The 25,616-nt window shown below is 30.4% G+C and overlaps 1 protein-coding gene across 2 annotated transcripts in view; it reads right to left on the reverse strand.

Moving 5' to 3' along the window:
* The window catches only part of LOC149058811 (uncharacterized), a 182,783-nt gene that overhangs the window by 105,211 nt on the left and 51,956 nt on the right, over positions 1 to 25,616 (reverse strand). For both annotated transcript variants that reach the window (XR_016190107.1, XM_089218599.1), the window contains one exon: positions 22,242 to 22,292. Coding sequence is in view for 1 of the 2 variants with exons in the window: in XM_089218599.1 (XP_089074725.1) it covers positions 22,242 to 22,292 (51 nt within the window). In the remaining variant the exon portion in view is untranslated. The remainder of the gene's footprint in view (positions 1 to 22,241; positions 22,293 to 25,616) is intronic.

Here is a 25,616-nt window from a genome sequence, read left to right on the forward strand (position 1 = left end):
CAAAAAAACATTTTTGTAAAAACAAATTTTACTATTTTTTTTATAATTTTTCTAGTTTTTATGATTATCTAAGATAACACTGTGCTTACTTTGTTCATCTTAACTTTAAATATTTATAAGTAAAAACTATAATTTATTACTCATTTGAAATTCGAATTGTATAAATCAAAGTACCTAATTGAAAAAAATGATACTTTAGAATATGAAATTAAAAATATTATTACAGTAATCCAAAAAAGTAAAAACTTTAAAATTATAACGATAATAATAGTAAAAAATTATTTTATGAAATGATTTAAGATTATGTAAAACAAGTGTCCAAACGGAAAAAATATGATTTAATATGAGTGTTTATTGTAAAAAAAATATGAGGTTTAAACAAAATATGATACTCATAATGAATAATGATATAATATATAATGGCACATAACATAATTTGAAGATTAAAGGTTATCTTTTATGTTATTTTGGAATAAGTATACGAAAACCAAATTTGTGAATTAAATTAAAGGTCTTGAAGTATTTCTAGGCGTAATTTTTTATATAATTTATATGCACCATTTTTATGTTGGTTCTTATATCGTTGTAAATATTTATTTATTACAATTTAATGTTTTAAATTATAGTATACGTGCTAAAAAGTGTTTACACCAAACGGTGTCCCCATCACTTAATTACAATAAATAATGTATAAACATAGGTAAACAAATCTACGATTATAGGTCGCGTGCATATATTATTGTACACATATACGGCTATAATACAGTCTTGTCCACTGTATAATACAACAACTGTCCGTTAACAACGTGACGAGCATCAAGTAAAATAAAAGCATAGTGTATACATCGTATTAAGTATAATACCTACACATGTTTGAATACAAATTAAATGTTTGGCGACACAACCGTCGCTGATGTTACGACTTGCAGTGTTGGATATATATATATTATGAATTCGCGTATATTCAGCTGAGGCTTTTTGCCCATTGTTTTCTTACATTACAGCAAGGTAATTAAATCACAAACGATATTCCTTGATTTATACATATAAGTATATATTATTATTATACATACATACAAATTATATACAACGCGTTGTATTACGCTAATAAGAAGATACATATACGATTATAAGAATTCTAACGAGTGTGAATCTAATATATGTATATATAATACGCACTGCACGACAAAAAATTATAGCACTCTACAGGTGTCTATTTATTGTTTATTTATAAATTTTTTGCTCTCAATAAATATCTTTTATGAATCATACGCAAAGACGAAACGAAGATTCTAATAAGCACGTTTATTTTATAGGTACCTAAGGATGTAAATGCACACTTTATACGATAAAATGGGGCCCTACTGCACTGTTCACGTGAATAAATAAAAATTAATACGTATATTATGTTGAGTGCAGGTGATGGTCACTGCGGATCTACTATCATATATCAATGTATAATACATATGATACTTTCGTCTATATTGAACAAACTTTTATGTAAATTTTCAAAGAATTATTCGATTACAATTTTTATATAGATATATTATATTTAGGCAATAATATAAAACTGTAATACGATTTAGACAAAAACCACAAACAATTGATTTCAAAACCAAATAATATTTTTATTTATTCTATATTTATCATATTTTAAAAATTATTTAAATCAAAAGACCAGATAACTGCTATTATAACACTAAAAAGTTATTGCGTATCTAAGGGAAAAAGCAATCATCACCATTATATATAAATTATAACACACAATACAGACACTGACCCTTAAAAGTTAGCATGATATTCTCCGTCATACCACCAACTGCACGTTTTCATAATAATATAATAATGCTATAGCCGTCTATATAGGTCTATAGAGTGTAAAAACATAATATACCCGTGACATCCCAAAGACCCCCCGACGATAACGCTCTATATAAACAGTAAACACACATCTCGAAGACTCGCAATAGAACATCCTTGGGTCACATACTTTACATTGTTTTCAACGGATATTTTTCAAAGTATTGTGTGAATTATCTGGTAAATGAAAAGAAATACCGTTATACAATAAATTCAATATAATCTATATATAATACTGTTACTGACCTAAGATTGCTCATATACTGTATAAGACATATAATTCGATCACATAATACCACTTGCAAACATCAAACAAATATACTCATTGAACAGCCGCCAAATAATGCTTATAAAAAAAAAACATATTGTCAGCGATAATCGTTTGTATGGTATAATAATATGGTTTATAATCGTAGGATTTATCACGACTTGGTTGAATTATACCGTATATTAACGTGATCATTACAATTGCGTTGCTATAATACAATATAGTGTAACCTATACAAAGATTATATACATACCTATCTAAATCTATAATATAATATATTATATCTACAGAGAATGCAACGAAAATAACAAGTATTACACACTTTCCACATAAAGTTTCTTATAAAATTAAAAAAATAATGTATAAATAAAAATGCACTCTTAAATATCAGCTTGGAATAATTCATGAAATGCGTATATCTTTTAAATGCAGTGTTATTTATACAACAATTGAGCTTATGAATTTATATTGTAGGTAATCAGGAAAAAGAATCCCCAGACTACAATATTACTCATAACCATATGAAAATAATTCTAATATTGAATTACATATTATACATTATTATACATATTCAAAAAATTATTATATTTTATAATATTATCAATAATTTTAAATTTTAAATAAATTCTTAATAGTTTGATATATTTAAATAAATATTTCAAATGATCGAGTCAATACGATACGCAGTATACTTAAGGGTAATAATAATTAATAATACATTTATACTCACAGTAGATTTAACTGTTTATATATATATATATATATATATTGATAATAATTATCACAGTTAGTTATTGAATTGAAGTTTAATATTTGTATTTATATTGAACATTTGAAGTTCTAATAATATCTAATACCTACATTATAGTCAAAATATTATAGAAAACATAAAATTTAATTTCAGGGTAATATATATTATATATATACCTAAATTAATTTTTTGAATGATAAGTATTAATAATATATAATAATATACCTATTTAGTATTTGTAAAAAATGTTTATATGAATTATATTAATGTGAGTAATAATGTAATCCGGAGATTTTTTTTCTGGGAATTTTTATTCCAGAATTCATATTTTGGACTGTATTTTGTACGCAACCACATCAGCCTTTTGCAGTTTATATACTAGTTGCATCTCGTATATTCGTATACCTATATAGGCTATATACTTATCTATAATATTACGTTTGTCGAGGAGATTTCTTGTCGTTCTCAAAGCTATAGTCGATAAAATAATAATCTGTTTATGTCAATAACAATTATTGAAATCCCTCAAAAAGCTAATCAGTAAACAGAGTTAAATTGTATATTGAAACCAACAATGAATGTAATAAAAATGACAGGCCAAGAATATATTACTAAAATATTTGTATAGTGGACATCTTTATTTATTTTATTTACAAATTATTTTATTTTTCATTTTATAATATAATTCCACATGAATACATACACAATCCCGGCCCAACACTACCACCAATCAAAAACCCTATATATAAAATCGTATATATTATATTTGCTCTCTCTCTCTCTCTCTCTCTCTCTCTCTCTCTGTATAGGGTGAATTCTGAAATTCGGCGGGACATAATATATTACTAAAATTTTAGCTCTAATTAATTATCTGTCAACCGCAGCGTTAGCACATTCATCTCCAAGCCGTTTCCCGCATGCAAGTGAAATATTCTCCCCTATTGTACTTTGATATTCCATTATTTTATACATTGCATTTGTACAAATTACTTTTACTGAAAATATTCTACAACTTTATAAGTTATAATAATTGTTACCGTCGAATTTAAGAGAAAATAGTAGGTAGGTATATATGTTATTTCCTACATAGATACTGTTGTATTTTATACGCTTAAAAAATTATATTTTTTGTGTAAAATAAATTAAAAGGAAATAAATAATATTATATCAACGTAAAAATGTAATGTTTTTTGGAACAAATATCATATTATAATATTCTAACCTTAAATATCAATATTTTTGTTAAAATGTCTATCGATGACAATTAGATAGGTACGTAGAATAATACAAAACATTTTATTAGATTTTTTATAGTATGTTGTAAACAATAACTTATTTGATATTAAAATTTTAAAAATAAAATAATTTTAAAACTCTTAATATTATCTTTGATATAATATAATATAGCTAGGTTTTGACCAAAGTAAACGGCAAGATTAAATACCAAAAATAAAATTAATGATTCCAACAAAAATAATAAAAATATAAAATCTTCAAAAATGTACAAATTATTTTCAAAAACTGAGTTAAGAGAAAATTAAAGATTGTTAAAAAAAATTTAAAGATTTTAAAGTAATGCAAAAAGTTCAGGTGACTGTCTTCACACTTCACTGCAGAGATGTTAAATTTATAAAATAATATTAAATAAAAATCTCAGAATATTAAAATACTCATGTGGATATCTGTGTTAAGTATAAATATAAAATATATATTTGGCTGAAAAATTCAAAGAAATTTCTAACATTAGAATGTTTCGAAATTGTAATTATAATAAAATAGCTAAACTATGGTATTTATTTTGAGAAGAGAAAAAATTATGACAGGATTATAAAATGTACCTATATTATTCGATTCACGTAATAATATATGTATCGAGTTATACGGAACAAACAAAGATCGCTTTTGTCCGAACGGCTTTTCCCGGATTGGCCCGAGGCAGTCGCGAAACGGAAGTAAAATTTAAAAAAAAGTTTACGTCGAAATCGCACACTGGTGCGCGGTTCTGGTTTTGTTGACTCCGTGCTCCTCCTAATATATGTATAATATATTCGATAATTTTTAAATGCGTGCACATACCACGCCTATATGACACCTTCGTGTAGGTATACTATTTGTGTACTCTTTCAATTTCTATATAATATATTAATAGATATATTATCTAAAATATCACACCTTCAAAATAACGCATCGCATTTTCTCCGTGGCGTATTCATGTAGTAACGCCACGGTTTCGCGGAATCTCGTCGCCGCCGTCCATTTCTCCCCTCGTCGAATATTAAATTTACAATACAAACAGGTACGAAATAAAAAAAAAATTTCCGGGATACTTAGATCTACGGCGTCAACGTGCTTCATTCCACCACTGCAGACGAGCGCGCGTGCGTTATACACGTTGTATATTAAACAATTTTTATGTGATGGTGACTACAATATAGGTACACTATAATAATAACAATAATATATATTCTATCACGGGCTACGACCACTTTATTATTATGTAGTCGTATACTATAACAGTTTACCGATATATATATATATAATACATGTATATAATATCTAAAATACCTATATTTTTATACCGCGATGTCATATATGTTGCGCGTTTAACTTCTGCGAAAGTCTAATAGCGTCGGACGCCACTAACGGCGGCACGTTCCCGTCGACGAAATCGTGTAGGTATATATATTTATACCGCGGTCATGTCCGCATCGATATACCTAAGTATACCTATATAATATATATTATATATTATATACTTACAAATTCATCGTCCGTCTCGCGTACATGATGTCGTTTATATAATATAAATGTATTATAAATATATATATATATATATATATGTATACGACAACGACGACAATAATAATAATAATAATAACACAAACGCTCGCACGCACGCGCATTCTATACGGACGAGACGAGTCCGGCGGCTGCGGTGGTGGTCATTACGCTTGCCACGCACGCCCCGTAATTGCCTCGCGAGTATCGCGGCGCTAATGGCGCCATGTGCCGCGCGCGTCGACTCGCAACGGTGGCGACGCGACCAGAAAGACGACAATCTCTCGGTGGCGTGACGTGACGTGACCGCGCGGCGGCGGAAAGGGGGACATCGGTTTTAACGCTAAATCTTTGGACGCGAATTCGTACAGATTTTTTTCACTTCTTATTCTCACCGCGAACGCCTTTACCCAACTACCAATACATATATTATATATATATATACAGGGTGTCCCAAAGAGATCTGACATTCTGACAGATGAAATAACTTTTGTTCTAATCAATATTTTTTAAAAATTTCTTTTAAATATAATCCATAGACACTTGCGCTACATTTTTAGAAAAAATTTAAATTTTTTATTTTTTAATACTGAAAATAAAAAACTTAAAAATTCATAAAAAATTTTTTCGAAATATTCAATATACCCAATTTGTAAATCTGATTTTTAGGAAAATGTATAATGTATATGGTAAAAACACTTATTTAAGTTAAATGGCTGATTTTTTACAATTTTTTTAAATATCATTATTTTCGTTAAGTAAATTACGATCTAGTTTATGTTAGAAACATTTTAATTTCAAATAATATAAAGTTTTTTAAAAATATTTTATAAGAAAAAATTATTAAATAGGTGCATGTTAAAATATAATTATTTTTTTTATTGCATTTATTTTAATAATATGTGATGTATAAACTATAAATTACTATACTTTACCTAACGAAAATATTGATATTTAAAAAAATTGTAAAATATCAGCCTTTTGACTTAAATAAGTGTTTTTACCATATAAATTTTTCTAAAAATCAGATTTACAAATTGGCTATATTGAATATTTCGAAAAAAAATTTTATCAATTTTTAAGTTTTTTATTTTCAGTATTAAAAAATAAAAAATAAAAATGTAGCACAAGTGTCAATGAATTATATTTAAAAGAAATTTTTCACAAATATTGATTAGAACAAAAGTTATTTCATTTGTCAGATCTCTGTGGGACACCCTGTATACCATAATAATTATTGCGACGCGACGCTCCGGAGTTTTATATGTATTATATATATTTTATATTGTACGGATCGAAAACGTAAAGGTATGCACTGTAAACCGTGTTTTTTATATGTAAGTACTGTACGAAAGTATACGGCACTTTTATCGACTATATATTATAGACACTTAATATAATATATAGACGTGTGTATACATTTTGTTGTATATAGTATCATCCGGTTTCGACTAAATGTTTTGTTCATCACAACAACGGCGGTATTATTAAAACTACCTATTTGTTTTTCACTTCAATCAAAATGTTTGACATTAAGGGGCAGGGCGACGAGGTGTTGTTTTTCAGGCCAGCAGATTATGGGAGAGTGTAGCAAATTTCATGTTTTTAAATTGTATTACTTTTTTATTCGGTACAAAAGTGCGCCTTATTTCGTCTTGCCCCATGCAGGGTGGCAAATTCCTGAATACTGTCCTGACATAATAATTTAGGACGTCTACTGCTGTTACCAACATGTCAACGCGTAGATCTGATCATCGGACGCGATATCGATGTCCAACCAAGAAATGTCTAATGAGATACCTACTTGATGAGTATGGACTCAACGCACTACACATTTTGTTTTCTCCCTCTGACCCACGAGCGACATTCTAAATTTACGTTTAGCAGAACCAATCATAACTATAATCTATAATAATTGATTGAAAATTTTCAAATTAATAACATTATCTGTAATTGCCACTTTCACCCTCTTTAAGAGGCCTCTGCACGCGGGTTCATCGTCATCTTAAGTAAGTCAATACGTTCAGTGAGTGTTGCCGTTTTTGTCGTTGTAAACATATCTGACCCCATTCTAAACTCTAATATTTGTATACACACAATCAAAATTTGAATACTTAACAAAAATTATAAGTTTGAAAAACATTATCGACAAGCACAATTATTGTGGTTGACTTAAATAGCCGCAAGACAAGTATTATATCACCACTTGAACGAAGGGATTGTTCACGCGACACCTAACGGAGACATAATACAACTTCAACGGCTGTTACACATCCCTGATGACAGAGGTCGTCTCGGTCTCCACTGCCCTTAATTTATTTCGTTTTTATTCACCACCAACACCCCCTAACGGACTAACCCTCAAACGAGGGTTGCGTATTGCGAAAGTCGTATTTTTATTATTCTAAGAATAATACCATCGGTTTCAGATAATTTTTTTTAGAAAACACGTTTTATTTTATCTACTATACTGCCGTTTTCAAACAAGTTAACTTAACGTCTTTACGGAATCCGGTACGTATTGTCTGGTTTTTTTCCCTGTTGACTCTTAAAAAAAAAGAAAAAACAAGCCTAGGAAGGTACGTGTCTTAATAATATATAACAATATAATAGGTATAGTGCAATTATCTGTTCGCAGTTTTTCTACATACCACTATACATAGAATTGATAGAAAAAAATACTTCGAATAAAATTAGCTATAAGCAACATTAAAGAATCTTTACCTATAATATGTTATTATACAAATGTTTTATGAATTGAATTAAATTAAACCTCATTTAATCGCCAAGTTCTTTAAATCATCATTGACACATTTTATTCGTTAATAAATTGTTTATGTACCTACCTAGTAATATGAGTACCGACATTTGTTAGTATAGTTTCGTTTTTTGAACTATCAACATTAATATTTTTAATATCAGTGTCTTAAAACCAATAGATATCCAGGTAATGAAAAAAAATCGGGATTAATAATTATATAGGTAGGTATCCTATAAATATATTAAGTATACGAAATATTTTGGAAAAAAAACAAGAGCAGATCGATTATTTTATGCAGAAATATAATAATATAATGGTTTAATTAATTAATCAATTTTATTTATTTATTATATATATACAGGATGTCCCACAGAGATCTGACATTCTGACAAATGAAATAACTATATTGTTCTAATCAATATTTTTAAAAAATTTCTTTTAAATTTAATTCATAGACACTTGTGCTACATATTTATAATACATTTTTTATTTTTTATTTATTATTACTGGAAATAAAAAACTTAAAAATTGATAAAAATGTTTTCGAAATATTCAATATAGCCAATTTGTATATATGATTTTTAGAAAAATGTATAGGTATGGTAAAAACACTTATTTAAGTCAAATGGCTGATTTTTTAAAATTTTTTTAAATATCAATATTTTCGTTAAGTAAATTACGATCTAGTTTATGTTAGAAACTTTGTGATTTCAAATAATAATAAAGTTTTTTTAAAATATTTTATAAGAACATTTTTAAATAAGTGCATGTTACAATCTAATTATTTTTTTATTGTATTTATTTTAATAATATGTGATGTATAAACTATAAATTACTATAATTTACCTAACGAAAATATTGATATTTAAAAAAATTGTAAAAAAATCAGGCTGATATATATATATATATATATATATATATATATATATCAGTTAACATTATGATGAATACCAAATGATAATCATCATACCCATGATGCGAATTTCTGTGAGATCTCGCTTTTAATTCTAAATAAGTCCGAATATTGTAAGTACCTTAATTGATGACCATATTGTATCGTTGTTAAATCTTTCCTGGTTTTCAGTTATTTAGATATTTTTCTATCTTTTGACGGACTATGTATAACCTATCTATCTACCCGACTAACTATAAAGATTATAGATTATACGAGCAACACATATAATTAAAAACGTTCAATATTAAACACGTCGTGATAATAATTTATGTGTATGCTTAATATACGGCTGATTACCATATTATTATAAATTTCGATATTTTAGGATATCAATTTGTCGACGCAAATAAAATAAAATATCCTGATACCAATAATCAGTTATCACACACTGGACGTCTTTTGTTTGAAAGAGTTTAAGGAAATTATTAAAATAATTTAAAACTATAAAACTATATACCTATAGTCTATACACTACTTCAGCGAGTCAGTAGTTGCGTGTGTACATTATTAAATTAATATTTTTATTATGATAATATTTTATTTCACGCGAAGTCAGTCGATTTACCTATACGCGCACGGGTGTACAACAAGACAACACTAGAGTCACCTCAGTAGGTACCATTATTGGCAGTTTATCTATAGTGTGTGTAGACGATTAAAAAAAAAAAAAACCGAAAATTGTGTTTCGCATAATATTATAAATAGGGTCCAGATTTAAATGCTTTAAAAAACTAAGAAATATGCACTATAAAATATGCATTTATAATTTTATTTTATAGGAATATTCAATATACCTACCCTATAAAATTAAAAATATGCAGAAAAATCAATTCAAAAAAGTCATTTATTTTCATTATTTTTTATAACAGGTTATTACTTGTCCCGATAGGTCGCAGAGAAGATAAGAAAACGACTTCGTCAAAATACATGGGATATAAATATAACTATAAATACTTTTTTTTAAATTTATTATTATTAACGAATATTACATATTATTCATTGTATAGAAAAAAAAACATACAAATGCACCTAAATTCGAGATCTGAATTTATAATAATACAACTAATGCAATAGATTACATATATTATGCACAAAATAATATTATCAATAACTGTCAACAACGACGGCACAACACGTACGTACACGAAATATTATATGACATTATTGACATTATAATTATAATAATTATATTATACGGCCTACGACTGCAGCTCAGTCGGGTGTAGGTATAATATATGAATCGAACCGACCCATTTAAAAGCAATAAAAATCGCGTCGAACATTGTACATCGGCGGCGGCAGTAAATCGAACGGACGGTCGGCCGGGCAAGCGCCGCCGCACCGCAATCGTGTTCCGCGTGTCCACTGTACCTACAACAGGTCGTAAATATTGTCGGCGGCGGCTCTTCAGTTTTTATCGTTATTTAAATGAGGCCAGCGCACACACGACGGACCGTCGCCGTCGTAGGCGCACGTTAAAATGTTGTGCTCTCGCGCGTGTCTTAGCGGTTAATAATATAATACATATCATTATTATTATTATTATTATCGTCATCAATATTATAGTGTGCACCGGTTACCTGTAAGGTTACCGTTTACCGTTTTACTCCACCACCTCGTTTTTATTATTAGTATTGTTATTTCATTGGGCGTGATTAAAATATTAATATTAAATTTTTAGACGGAAAAAAGTCAGCGAAATCTACGCAAACGGCATCTACCGCACATTCCACCGAGGCCCCGGTCGCGGTAAGCACGGAGGCAGCGCCATCTGACGGTCAATAGATGCTCACCAGTCGTGCCGTCTAAAATTAGAAATTTTGCGAATCCACCTACGCGCGTACCCTAGGGGTCTATTCTCAAAAAGTCAAAGGTATCGAAATCCACTTTCGATCAAAAATCTATCGTCAATATTGGTGTTTACGATTTCCTCAAAAATTACTGTTCTCAAACGTTTTCGATAGCTAGTTCGACAGTAATATTCGACAATTCACAACGACAGTGAATTACGTGTCGAAAACACTTTACGACAATCGTCACTCATCATTAATATTATATTTTGTTTAAACTTATAATTGGTGAAATTTATAATTTACAACCATGGCATTTGACCAAGACTTGGAACATTATATGCTAAATAACATCGCAAATATGGACATATTTAATATTTATGAATATAGAAAATAATATACCAAGTTGTATTTTACTAGAAGAAGATCCATTTGTAGGTAATAATCATGTTTTTTGACACAGATATATATATTGATGCTCCGTTTATAAACATTAACTACTATTGACTATTGTACCTACTAATTTCACGATATATGATCATAAGTTTAATATTTTTGATGGACAAGATATATATAATCTTAGAAAAATAGTTAATATTTTGAGTTTTGACTGAAAAAAAATCACTTGCCGTTCACAGATGCGTAAGTCAAAATGCATTTTTTATATTGCATTTTTAGATTTTCACCATTCGCTTTATTCGTTAGTAATATCTTCTGTATATTTTATAAATAGATTTCTGTCTGTTTGTTCTTTATGCATTCCTAAACGGCTGGACCGATTGCGACAAAATTTGGCACAGAGATATATTAGACCTATGGGCCGCATGGGATAGACCAAGTTAAAAAGTGATACGCCCAAACATCAGTCAGTTGAATATTTGAATTGTCAAACTTTTCTCGATAAAACGAATAAAATTACATAATGATAAACTAAATTGTATAATATTGTGGTAAGATTATTACTTTGTATATTTTAACCGTTATCTAACTATATGTATAAAAATATACTGCTATACCATGATCACAGAAAAAGAATTTAACACACAGCTTAAGACACATATAAGAAGTAAGATTTTTAACGGATTACGATAAAGTGCACGGGTTCAGCTAGTATTCTAATATAATATAATAGTTATATAATGTGTAGTAATAACTCGAAACAGCACGGACTGTGATACACAAGGTTGGAGAACCAATAATAATATGAATAATATAGGATTAGTAGGTACGCAACGTTTGAATATATACCTAAATTATTGTAAAAAATTGTATCGCAGTAGAACCAAATAGTCGATGAAAGAGCTGTACGTTTGTCACATGTTTTTGTACAATAATCTATACAAGAAAAATATTTCTATATAGACGATCGGCAGTCACATTATTGGCCGCGTTATCGTGGAATGCGTGTATTTACTTGATTACTACTGACCAATACAGTCGTCGAATTCACGGGTATCAAGATAAAAATAAAATAATCGGTTGAAGAAAACATGAAAACGAACTCTTTTAAAATGTGTTTTTGGTATATAGCCTTGGTGGGTATGGTACACATATATTTATCGAAAAACAATTTATTTCCTGAAAGAGCGTTTTACGTTATAATATTAAGCATACACAGCACCACATCCTCGTATACCGTACCTATGTATATTTTATCGTTTAAACCGAGTTCAAGCTCTCTCAGCCACACGTAAATATATTAGAAGGTAATATAATATTATGGTATTTCGTCTTCAGTTTTAATGACGTTTAGAATGATAATGATAAATTTAAAAACAAAAAACTATTTTCTTAAAATTAAATAATCACGAGATTGTGTTAGCGCAGCGTCCACCGCGATTACAGATAGCGATTTCGACTTTTACGAACTGTTTTGTCGCCGCAACACGCCTCATATTCGCTCGCGACGTTTAAAAATCCACACGATTTGTATATATGACTGCATAATACGGGTTTCACATATTATTCAGATAATATAATGAATACAATAATTTCGAAATAAGATTCGTTCGCATATGACGTAGCTGCAATATAAATTATTATTTATATATAATACGTCTGCGTTAGCGTGCTGTAGTGTGCATGGGAGAGTTAAGTCTGCATGTCAACGTCTGCTGACACTCGAACCTCCTATTTCATTATGGCTGGCCAACATGGCTGTGTGTACACCGCGAGGTCCCGACGCAGCGGCGGCGGCGGAACAGCAGCTGTCCGTTTGCCCGAAAATTACGAGGCCGCGTTCACACGTACTCGCGCGACCGGGTTTGACAAACTATATTATTATTATTATTATTATTATTATTACAGTACCTACAGTTATAAGCCAATGCCACCACTGTGACCTTAATCCGGTACAGAAGTGATATAAATATATATTTTATAAAATATTAATACAATATATAATTGAGTAAGTTTACGTATTGTAATTTTATAAAATTGTTTGTACGTTTCTCGCCAACTATTGATATATATATATATATATAAAGATGCGGGCGAGATGCGTGAAACCGCGATACTGATAGACGTAAACAACTGCAGGCTGACTGCAAAATGTAAGTATAATTATCAAAATCCAGATCAAAGTCGTTACTCAGATCAGTGTCGTAAATATTTTTAACAAATAAACGATGCTATATGGGGACTTCGTCATGTGAAAACAGTACGGCCTCCATGTGGCGATGCAGAAAAAAAGGCATAATAATAAAATACTATAAGCTTCAAATTTCAAAAATAATTTATCATCGGCATGTCCTTATATAATTTCAAACGATTGAATAATATTATAAAATGTTACATAATATTCAAATTTAAGATAGCGGACAATCATTATTCACTATCAAACACGTGCACGTCGTACACATTTTTCGAATCAGTACAAGATATGTATAATGACCTACAATATAGTTACGTTTTGAATAAAAAACACGTACACAAAATGGTGCTGAATACGCTCGTAGCGTGTACAATAATCCTACATTCTACAATGCATAAATATTATGTAAAGGAACGGTTGATAATTTTATGCAGCTATATGCAGGCAGGTACCATAGTAGTTATTTTATAATAATTTGAGTAAGTGTACTTTGTTATCGCGCTAAAAAATTTCGAAAAACGATACATCCAGTCATAAAATTAAAAGAAAAATAATGGGTAATTCGCATATATATATATATATAATGCGCAGCCCGAGTGGTGTTGGTTATTCTATACGAGAGAGAGAGAGAGAGAGAGAGAGAGAGAGGGATTTGGTAACGTGGCGGCTGCAAACGGCAAGTGATAGGTGTCGTCGTCGTCGGTTTGAAGCGAATGCAAATTATATTTATTATTTTTCAAAAATTCATCTGCCGCACTGGCGGCTATACCTACCGCTCCAATTAACATTAGAATTTGTAATACATGACGGAGAGAGGAAAAGAGACGGAAAATTGCGGACTGCAAAGAGTTCGGAATGGAATCGCAATAATTCTCATTGTTTCGAAAATATAATGTATAAGCTATAATATAATGTAACCGACTTGTGACCTACACCCCGCCAACAACACTTCCAACATCCATCGGTGTGGCATGCAACAATTGCGGTCTGGACACGTCGTCGTCGACGGCGGCGGCAGAGGCAGAGGCAGAATGCTAATTTTACGCCGCCGCATAGGATAGAAATCTCTGTCGTCATCGCCGCCACCACCGCCGTTGAATACAAATTTAGCGCGCGTTAAATATTAGTTATTTACTTATTCTACACATTAATATTAACATATTATAATCATCAATATACAATTATAATATTACACTTCGCAGTAATTGTGTAACATACACATGATAATATTATTTTATTGTAAATTATATATACGAGTATACATCAAATATATAGATTTTTCGGAATGTATGATTATAACTTTTACTCCCACACGATGGTTTTCTAATATCCGTGTTGACGTTTTCGAGGTCTCAGTATTATATACTGCAGTAGGTTGTAGGTAGGTACATACTATATAATATTATATACAATAAATTAACAGCGTTTTCGCATTTATACGCCAAAACGACTAAAATATAACACATCGCGGACGTTGTGTTCACACTAAAGACACTGCTGTACACTATTGTAGGTGCCTACACGATATAATATTTTCGTGTGTGCGTACGTATAGTAGTGGTCATCGTTCGAACGGATATTAATACAAAACTACGTTATTTTTATACCAGACACATAGTGATAAATTTCGCGAAATTTATAAAATTACGACACGAAAAACAATTTCATGTTCAGAATTTATCGCTACACGCGTAATAAATAAAACTTGTAATAGTGTCATATTATGCTGCGACCACTCCTTTAACAATATACGCGTGTAATACGTACAATAATAATATGTGCGCGCGGTTTACGATTTTATTTATTACAGTTTAGGGCGCACGCGTGCATGGTTATATTATTATTATTATTATTATTATTATAGGCATATAGGACGATTTAGACAAATGTTGATTTAAGCGCGCGATAGTCAAATAGAGTATAATATGGTCAGGCATATATAATATATATATATATAAATATTATTAAACCGTTAAAGCATTAAAAGTTAACCGAGCGTGCATAATAATATGTGCATAGGTATATAATATCCGGTATATAGACGAGCGTCGCGACCGCAATAGATTGAAATAATTGTGTCGGCGGCGGCGGCACGGTGAGACGGGTGTCTGTCCGCCGTCTTCGTATAATAATATAATACTATTATCATATTATACACGTTGTAAATATCGCGTAAAACGGACTGACCGATTGACGTGTCCTATGATTATAATGAATTATTGTGACCCCGGGACACAGACTGCGTATAATAATTGATTCAAATGTTTTTTACGATATTACGAGAAAAAAAATTGTATTAGCCGGCGGAATTTAACGAAAACAAAACAAAGCATATCGAGTGTACCTATATGCCGTAGTCGGTGTAATATAAATCATATTATTAATTTAATTTATGCTATCCGTATACGAAATACCTAATTGCATAGTAAACGCCGAAGCACGCCAGCCGCTATGGCGCGGCGGTGGTGGTTTAATTTAAATTAAAATATTCAAAGAAGCAAACAAGTTTGAGTGGAACCGCGGCTATATTATTTTATATAATATGTATGTGCACAACCACAGTTCACGACCAATCTGATTTCCGTAGCTTTTCATTACCCCTCAAATAGTCAAATCTCCAACATGGTTACTTAAGTTTTTTTTAATAATAAAATCACACAATCATGTTTATCGATGAAATAGTAAAACACACACAAATATCGTACAACCAATATAATATGTCCATATCGTACCTATTCAAGTAGGTAGGTGAAAAACTTAGTCGAATATCACGATATTCATAATATGTTAACAACGTTTAAATTTATTATTGGATTAAATAATATTAAAGTCAATTATATTATAATGTCATGCATGGGATAAAACATTTAACGTTTTGTTTTATTTAAATTGTATACGGAAGGTATTGAAAATTAATTTTGTAGTAATTAATTCCGTTATGGTTTATTGGAGGGGAATTTGTTTGATGCTAATAATACAATTATGTTTGTTATGCTTTATATTACACTCTATATTATGTACCTATTATACAGTATGTAAAATTGTGTAGATATAGTGTTTTCGATATAAAAAAGTACTTTGATTCAAATTTCGGTCGAGTAACTCCAATGACGTGTTCGTGAGTACTGAGTAGTATCATGTAAATGTAAGATCGTTATCGTAATTAGCATACTGGTTTGTAATATAATTTACTGTACTCGAATAATTAGAATTATAACGATAATATAATCATTGAGTGCGAAACGTTTTATTTGAAAACACGCAGCACAATAACAGACGGATAAAACCTTTTAACAAATTCTTAACACACGGAAGAATGACTGCTAGAGAGGGGAGATGGAAACGTTAATATTAATGTACAGTTGCTGTAGGAGCAGTGGGTGTTAGTTCTGAGCTATTTATACGTAAATCGAGACTCTTAAATTGTCACATTACAATACTTTGTTAAACACCGGTGTAGTCTATAAGTTATTATGGTTGTGTGTTTTGCTGTACATAAAATATATTAACTGCTACACACAGGCTATAATCAATGCTGCGCTGTTTTCGATAAAAGTCGCACAAAATAGTAATGTCGATATACCTATGTCGAGAATCGAACGTTTTTGTTTCGAATTGAATTGAAAAAAAAAAAAATAAAAAAAAAAATACGCAAAACAAGGACGTATACAATGTATATATTGTATATCGGTGCCTATGGTATAACATGACATTGTTGTGTGGCGGGCGCGTGCGATTCTTTCACTCTATACTCCGAGAAATTCCGACCAGCTATGTATCGTATACGAATCCCCGTGACGAACACGACGACTCGCGATGGGTCTTTGAAAAGAAAGGGCTTTCTCTATACTCTTTGTGGTTTTTTTTTCTTTTGACCTATCTCGTCTACCTGCGGCCTGCACACAACCTCCCACTGCAGGGGGCTCTCGTTCCCGCCTTCTCCTCGTCGCCGAACAGTCGTCGGACAAATCCTCTACTGCAACACACACGGTACCTACAATATAATACGTGTACACATGCAACACAAATACCCCGTCCGATATGCAGTCGTGTTTTAGGACCAGTTTTCATATTATTATATACGAGTTTATAATATTATTATAAAATACGGTGTGTTATCTGCCAGTGGGAATCGTTAGGGAGTTAGTATATTTTTTTCGTCTGACCTTGGCGTCTCCCGAAGAATGTATATACATGTGTTTTATACCTACGTATTTATATACAAATATATATATATATTATTTATAACATGCGTTCGCAATAGTGTATATAGCGCCTATATTATATAAATGCACCACAGCAGTGTATATAGTCTGTAGGTATATATACTGCGCTGTGTATTGGTATATAAGTCAGCATAAGTCTTCGCGTGTGTAGTGAAATGGATTTGTGAGAGCGGGGAACAATAATTAAAAGCCTCTGGACGAAACGCTATATAATACACAATTTCAGAGGAGTTCAAAATATTTTTAACAAATGAGAAGATAATATTCTTGTAAAAATATATAGTTATATCGGATATAAGAACTGTTAAGTGTTAGGTAATGTTTTAACGAGCACATATTAAGCGTCGCAAAATATATTTACACTTTTTTCAGCCCTGTGGTCAAAGAATTTATTACGATTTCCGAATTTTCCGATGTGCTTCCACACTTGCACTTGTCGGCCGCGCGTTTGTCGCATGTGCGCGCGAAGTTCTCTCCCCACGCTCGAATAGTCGAATAATATATATACATTGATATACCTACCTATTTTAATATATATTATGTACGACATATACACATACGAATATAAATCAAACACATCCGGCGCGTTTGAAATAATTTGTATTGTATGTGCGTAATATATATATACACATGTGTGCGTGCGTGTGTGCGTTTGTACGAAGCGAATTTATCCTAACCACGACTGCCACCAATGCTCACGTATACACACACACTACATACATAACTGTATAGTGTGCCTACTATAAATATATACGAGGAGAGAAGATTTCGTCGTACACGTGTTACAGGCTAATAAATCCCATTGGCCTTTCCCTCTCAGCTCTTAACCCTTTCACATACACACGCACACACGTGCGCTTGCGTATTCGGCTGTCGCCGTTGCCCCGTCCGACTTCCCGACACTCGCAGATTATACGCTTATGCACGCCACACAGCACACATATATAATATTCGAAGAGGATTTAAATTATTCAACATTTAATCACGGAAACCTCCAGTCATATATATATATATATATATATATATATATACATGTACACACGCATACAACGTATAGCATATTATATATATATAAATGTATACTGTATATATAGAATATCGTGGCCTCTATATTATGCAGCAGCAAATGGCACGCAGAGCCATAAGATTAATACGAGAATACGCTCCATGAGCCCACCATACATAGTGCTACCACCGAGTATGCAACCCTTTTAATACCCTCGGCCGAAGTTCTATCGATAACCGCCACACATTTTCCATTTCACTGGACACACGGGGTGAAATACATTGTATATACATGCCCTATATACGCGCATTTGACGGCTGTCGATCAGAATATTAGGTCCGAAGTGTATATAGCTATAGGTATACAGCATTACTGCAGTTGCAGTTCAAAGGTCGTGCAGGATTTTTATATAGACTTTAAAACATACCGCGGTGCTTTCCGCTACATTGTAGCGCGTTCAACATAATATAAATGCCATTTCTAAATAACGTTTATCAGCCGGCATTCAATCATGTTCAGCTTGCGCACTGCACTTAAATATTTCTGATTTCTGTTTACTTTTAAAATGCTGTTTAAACATTAGTCGTTAATATCAATAATTATCATAAGTACCTATGTACACAAACTGCTATAATAGCATTAACTATTTTGAGAACGATTAATGCTGTACAATTCTAAAATAAATTTAACTGAATAATAATCAAACTCACTAATTATTGTTAAAAAATAAAAAATTGGAGACGTAAACTAGGTATCATAATTTTTATTTATACATTTCTTCACGTTACAAATTATAAATACCTCGGATACATTTATTTATCAAGCAAAACAAGCTTATAGGTATTATTCATATGTTTAAATCATTTATAAATTAAATGTTATTTTAATAGTTTTCTGATTTCTATAAAACTGGTTTAATTTTAATATTGATTGTTAAATATTATTTATACTATTATATTTTATAGTTAATTTATTTTTAAGGATTTTTCACTGAAAATAGGCATAATATTCGAGTATAATAGAAACAAAATTATATTATATTAAAGGCTGAAAAGGTATTTGGTAAGTTTGACAGAATAATTAGAGAATGTTGCTTACGATAAAAGAATCTACAGTACAATATTACCAATTTTAATAAACTATTATGATTATTATTATATCTAACTATAATATTATATTATCTATATTCAGAATTAAGTATTTTATTAATTTATTAGTCGATTAATTAAATATAAGTCAATGCTTGATAATTTTTATACATAATAAAAACAACGCAAAAGCTATAGAGCAGAATATTTTATAATAATGCAGGTAATATAAATATTAAAAAGCCTTTTCATTAATTTAAAAAAAAAAAAAAAAAAAAAAATTAAAAAATCCTATAAATTCATCAAAATCATCATAATATTAAAAATTCTGTCATTGATAGTTATTTTTATCCAAAAGAAAATGCAAATAAAACATATATATTATATATATACCGCATGATATACTCTAATAAATAAATAATATAGTTGCAAATATTTTTTTATAGATTACCTTTAATTCAAGAAAAAAGACATCTAGATCTGTATTAATTATCCAAAAGACAAGATATTTATAGGCACATCACTAATTATCACCCGAAACGCGAACATTTTATTATTAAATATATAAAAGAAAATAAACTAAATAAAAACTTAAATATCACATATATAAAAATATTTAATACAAAATAACTTTTGATAACTTTTAGCGCGCGTGCTACACTATAAATGATTCGCTCCGCGAGCGGAAAAGGCGATAGATCTATTGACGATCGGTTGCAAAATATGATCATGGCAACTGTGTATGGCAAACGAATGGGCTGTCCTTGGGGGTGGCTGTAGACAAGAGGCCATTAAAAAATAACTTGCAGCTGCGATAGGGGATGAGAGAACCCTCGGAAATCGAAAAAAACCGGTATTAGGGTGAGCACATTGCAATCATTCACCAACGAAAACGGGCTGATTTGAAAATGTCGTCGATTATGCGAAAAAAATATACACATTTGGTCCGTGCAAACTTTATGTAGAGAACAGAGGTACATAATGTATAAGAAAATGTTTTGCCGATAACGTGATGATACGATTAAGTCAACACCACATTAATATACAGTCATACAGTGACTCAATATATATATATTAAAAATCTTCAAAATTTGACGACAACCTATAACTTGATGACAATAATCATAATGGACAATTAAAAACGAAAGCTATACATCTATTAATATAGTTCATAATAGATATTTAATAATATATATATATATATATATATATATCAATGAATACTATACTGAAATTAGTAATTACGTACAAATGTCATCAGTTTTATTATTATTAATAATAATAAAATGCCTCTGGTTTACGATTATATATTATCCTTATATTAATTATTATTTTATTAAATCGTACCGTTTGCCATAAACTATCACTTACAGTTAAATTATTGTAACGTTTGAAAAAAAAAAACAATATATTTAATAATTGAGTACCTAACTAAAGTTGCGCAATATTGTAATAATTTTATGTAAAAAAGACATTATTATGATTATTGATCCGTTAAGACGTGTTTACAATACGAATTTTGAGTGTAAAAACGTAGTTGTATCTTATACACGACTTTTATAATATTTATTTAATTTTTCAAGTAATTTGCATTATTATATAGGGTAGGTAAATAACTATATTAACTATATTAATATTAATATTAACTGTATTAACTATATAATATTGTTTATTCCAATTGTATAATAGCACCTGCCTTTCTAATCTATTGGACAATTATTGCCCGTTATCAGTCGATCGGGTCGCGTGTAGTTGCGTTGGTACTTTATATGTTATATACATTGCACGACTCCAGCCGAACGCTATAATGGGGGTAAGGAAACCGAACCGGTATAAGGAGAGGTTGGACACAAAACTACAACGACGACAGACATCATATTAAAGATACGAACGTTTCTTTTGAATTCGATTTACGCACTTTGTGGCGCAACCGTGCATGCATGCACACGCTGTGTATATTGCATCCAGGTGGCCGGTGTAGTCAATGGTTAAATGTGACATGGTCCATAAAAACTAGGTCATAAAATCTGTCTCATTTATGTGGAGTATGGCCGGTCCCTTCCTTTCTTTTTTTCCCCGGGAAAGGGACCCGAAATCGTCTTATGATGGGATACGCACGCACACACGGGGTGCCAGTAACAGTAATGTTATGTAAGTGTACTCACCTTTTTCGTGTACGTCGATTTAGTGCTCCGTGGACACAGACGATTTTGGATCTGAAAAAAAAAATATCGCAGAGGTAAGTTTTTATTATTATTTTATTTATTTCGCTGCGATTGTTTTGTACAGAGTACCTAACTCTATTCTATGTGTCTGATGGCCTATGTCTTAATATTATAATATTAAATAATAATTCCTAATATTAGGTTTTTAATTTAAAGACTAAAATATCGTAAAATGTGTTTTGACGGACGGCAAAAAAAAATTAATTAATGAAAACGCATTTAATTTGTATATTTTCCATGGCCAGAACGTCCACTGTCTAGCCGAAGTACCTAGGAGATAAACAAAAACGGCACGTAATGACGTTTTTGCCTAATGGCCTAGGACGGATTCATTAATTTTTTTTTACACTCCGTTATTATAGCCTACGCGCTAATCCTAAGAATCCTGTATCTTAACACTTTTTTAGTGCGACTATTTAGTGTGTCCCACGAAGAGGATTTTCAATTTGCATTTGACGTTATGGTTATTTAGGCTGTCACATCCGTATCGTTGAGATAAAAAAATTTAAAAATATAAACTAAATATTATGTGCGAGGGCTGAGCCCACACCAGTGCTCAATATAGTAATTGTTTTTTTTTTTTTTAGAATAATTCAATTAATGTAAAACCACCCACATTGGAAACATATACGAAAATAACTTCGAAAATTCGTTCTGCTGTCGCCTGGGGATGATCTATATCCGAAACTAAATGTATCCCACTAACGAACCGTGAAATTTGTTTTCGACACTTAAAGATAGTACACTTTGCCGGGTACGCAATGTTTGCAAACAAATCCAAAACAGTTTTTTTTTTTATTATTCGCCAAAGAAAGAAAAAAATCAAACCCATGAACTGAAAGAACCATTGTTCAAATTGGTAGTTTCAATGGCATGGCCTTGGAATTAAGTCAGTTGTGATGGAAAACGGTTAAAAATGTAATACTATAGCGATTACCTATACCAAATACGGTTTTGCGCAATATAGACTGTAATGTATTGATGCATCGGTATAAAAATCAAATATAATATTTTATTTATTATTAAACATACACAGTACATATAACGACCATAACGCAGTATGGAACTAAAAATAATATCAGGTTTATTAGCGAAGGGTTAAATTAAAAAATTATCAGCCTTTTATATCAAATAATTCAACAAGCAACATTAATATTATGTTCTTTTATACCTAATGTTGATAATATACATTTTGAAAAAATATCATAAAAATTTCTGGCGTTTATTTTAAATTGTATAATAATATACAAATTATATAATACCTATATAATATCCATTCAAATAAAATGTTTGAATGTAAGAATTTTTTAAAATTTTATTTTTGCACAAGTTTTATAAATAACATTTTGAATTCATAAGGGTATATCGTGCTTACTATTTGTCACTTGAAAAAAGTTCAACCGTATAAACGATTAAAAAAACAATTCGTTGACGATTCCTCATGCATATCATAATGCTTTTATAGGTAGGTATGCAAATAAATAATAAAACGGTCGACATTTATGTGTCATATTAATGGGAGACATTTACTAGTAAGTTTTACAAGCGACATGTCATATGATAATATATGGTGTCAGCGAAGAGTATATGGCGTTATTTATGGTTAATTCGTTTACTTCGCATTCCATCACGCTCGACACGTAATTTTTTTATTTGGATAGTTTTTTAATTCAAAAATCGTTTTAAATTTACTTTGTGAATCACAAAACCCATAATCAAATCCATCGCAACACTAAGAATAGGTGCTACTGTTTGATGATGAGGTATATACGAAAAAACAGTAAATTATTTATTTTAATTGCAGAGACGTCTAGAATATTTCTCTTTTTTTCTCTTTCTCCTTTTCGCTGAGGACAATTTTCTAACCTGTCACATGAACTTGGGCAATAAATCTACGTAATGTATAGCCGGAAACTTCCTCAGTCACGGTCGGGAAAAGTGTACTTCACTATCCCAAAAAAGTATAATGTATATAATATATATGCACTAAAGGTAGAGGTCACGAAACACTTGGATTAAAAAAATACAATAAATACGCGGGTGGTATTCACTATAATATGTGTACAAAATATAAATAATCAGAACGTTTTTTAAAAGCATTATTATAAGATATACATAACTACTTTGAATTAATAAGTGGTTCATCGATAATTTGGCCGTTTTTTCTTCCAATTCCAACTACGCATATATTTATCAGTAATCAGCTGCGTCGTCTGTATATATACTTGTTGCTCCTATAAGCTCGTTATTATTCAGACACGCGACACGTTATTTTCTCACTCCATCTCTATCCGTCCATCTCCATTATAATTGGAATATCTACAGTGTCTCAGACTCAAGTTTGAGATGTTCGTTTTTAATTAACTAATTAAATAAATAATGTAGATTATATATTATAATAATGGCAGCACGCCTACGCAAAACCGAGTCCTCAAACATATAACTACAAAAGAATGTAAATAATAAAATAATTTATAGACAGTTAAATCATAGACACCGAAGTAATAATATCACGACCATTGATAAAAATTATTAAAATTTAAAATATGAGTTATACTAAAGACATATTTTAACAAAAGCAAAATCTATGTATAGGTGTAATTAAATAATATGTAAGTTTGTATTAGGTATCTGTTAAATATTTATCAATGGAATACAAATATAGTGTATAATATGTTACGGGAAATAAAGTAAAATAAGGCAAAAAATTCAGAGTACTATATATCAATTGCCCTAGCATTGTATAGAATGCCCCGAATGTTTGAGCTATTTGAAAATTGTGCAAGAATATTATATATTGCTCAGGTATTTTAATATAGTGCCCTATTTTACTACATTGCCCGTAACATATTTATTCGGATGAAATGCGATTTAAATCTACTTATCTATTTGAACTAGATTAATAACTACATCAACATAAATAAAATAAATTGTTACCCTGCATGTCAAAGTCGTATTTAATTACAAATAAACATGATAATATTTTAAAGACAGTGCATCGTGTTTTAATGTAATTGTTGTATGTAATAGGGCTGTTCTAAATAATAAAATTAGGTATGCATTTATGATATAGTCACGGTTAACTTAAATTTAAATTTCAAACACGATGACAAACATTTTTTCAAAATTAAATAAAAGGATAAACTTGATGTTTATTAGTTATTATACGTTTATGTATGCGTATATCATTATTACATTGACAGCTCTAATACATCAATTACTACCATAGATGATATTGCTGTCATTAATAATTCATAGATAGGTTCTATTGATATTATTATTTATCCTTTTATATAATACTACGCTATATTGTAA

Source organism: Diuraphis noxia, unplaced genomic scaffold (genome assembly GCF_037042655.1).
Source record: "Diuraphis noxia isolate RWA-SAM2 unplaced genomic scaffold, SU_Dnox_SAM2 contig0002, whole genome shotgun sequence".
In the NCBI taxonomy this organism is placed as follows: domain Eukaryota; kingdom Metazoa; phylum Arthropoda; class Insecta; order Hemiptera; family Aphididae; genus Diuraphis; species Diuraphis noxia.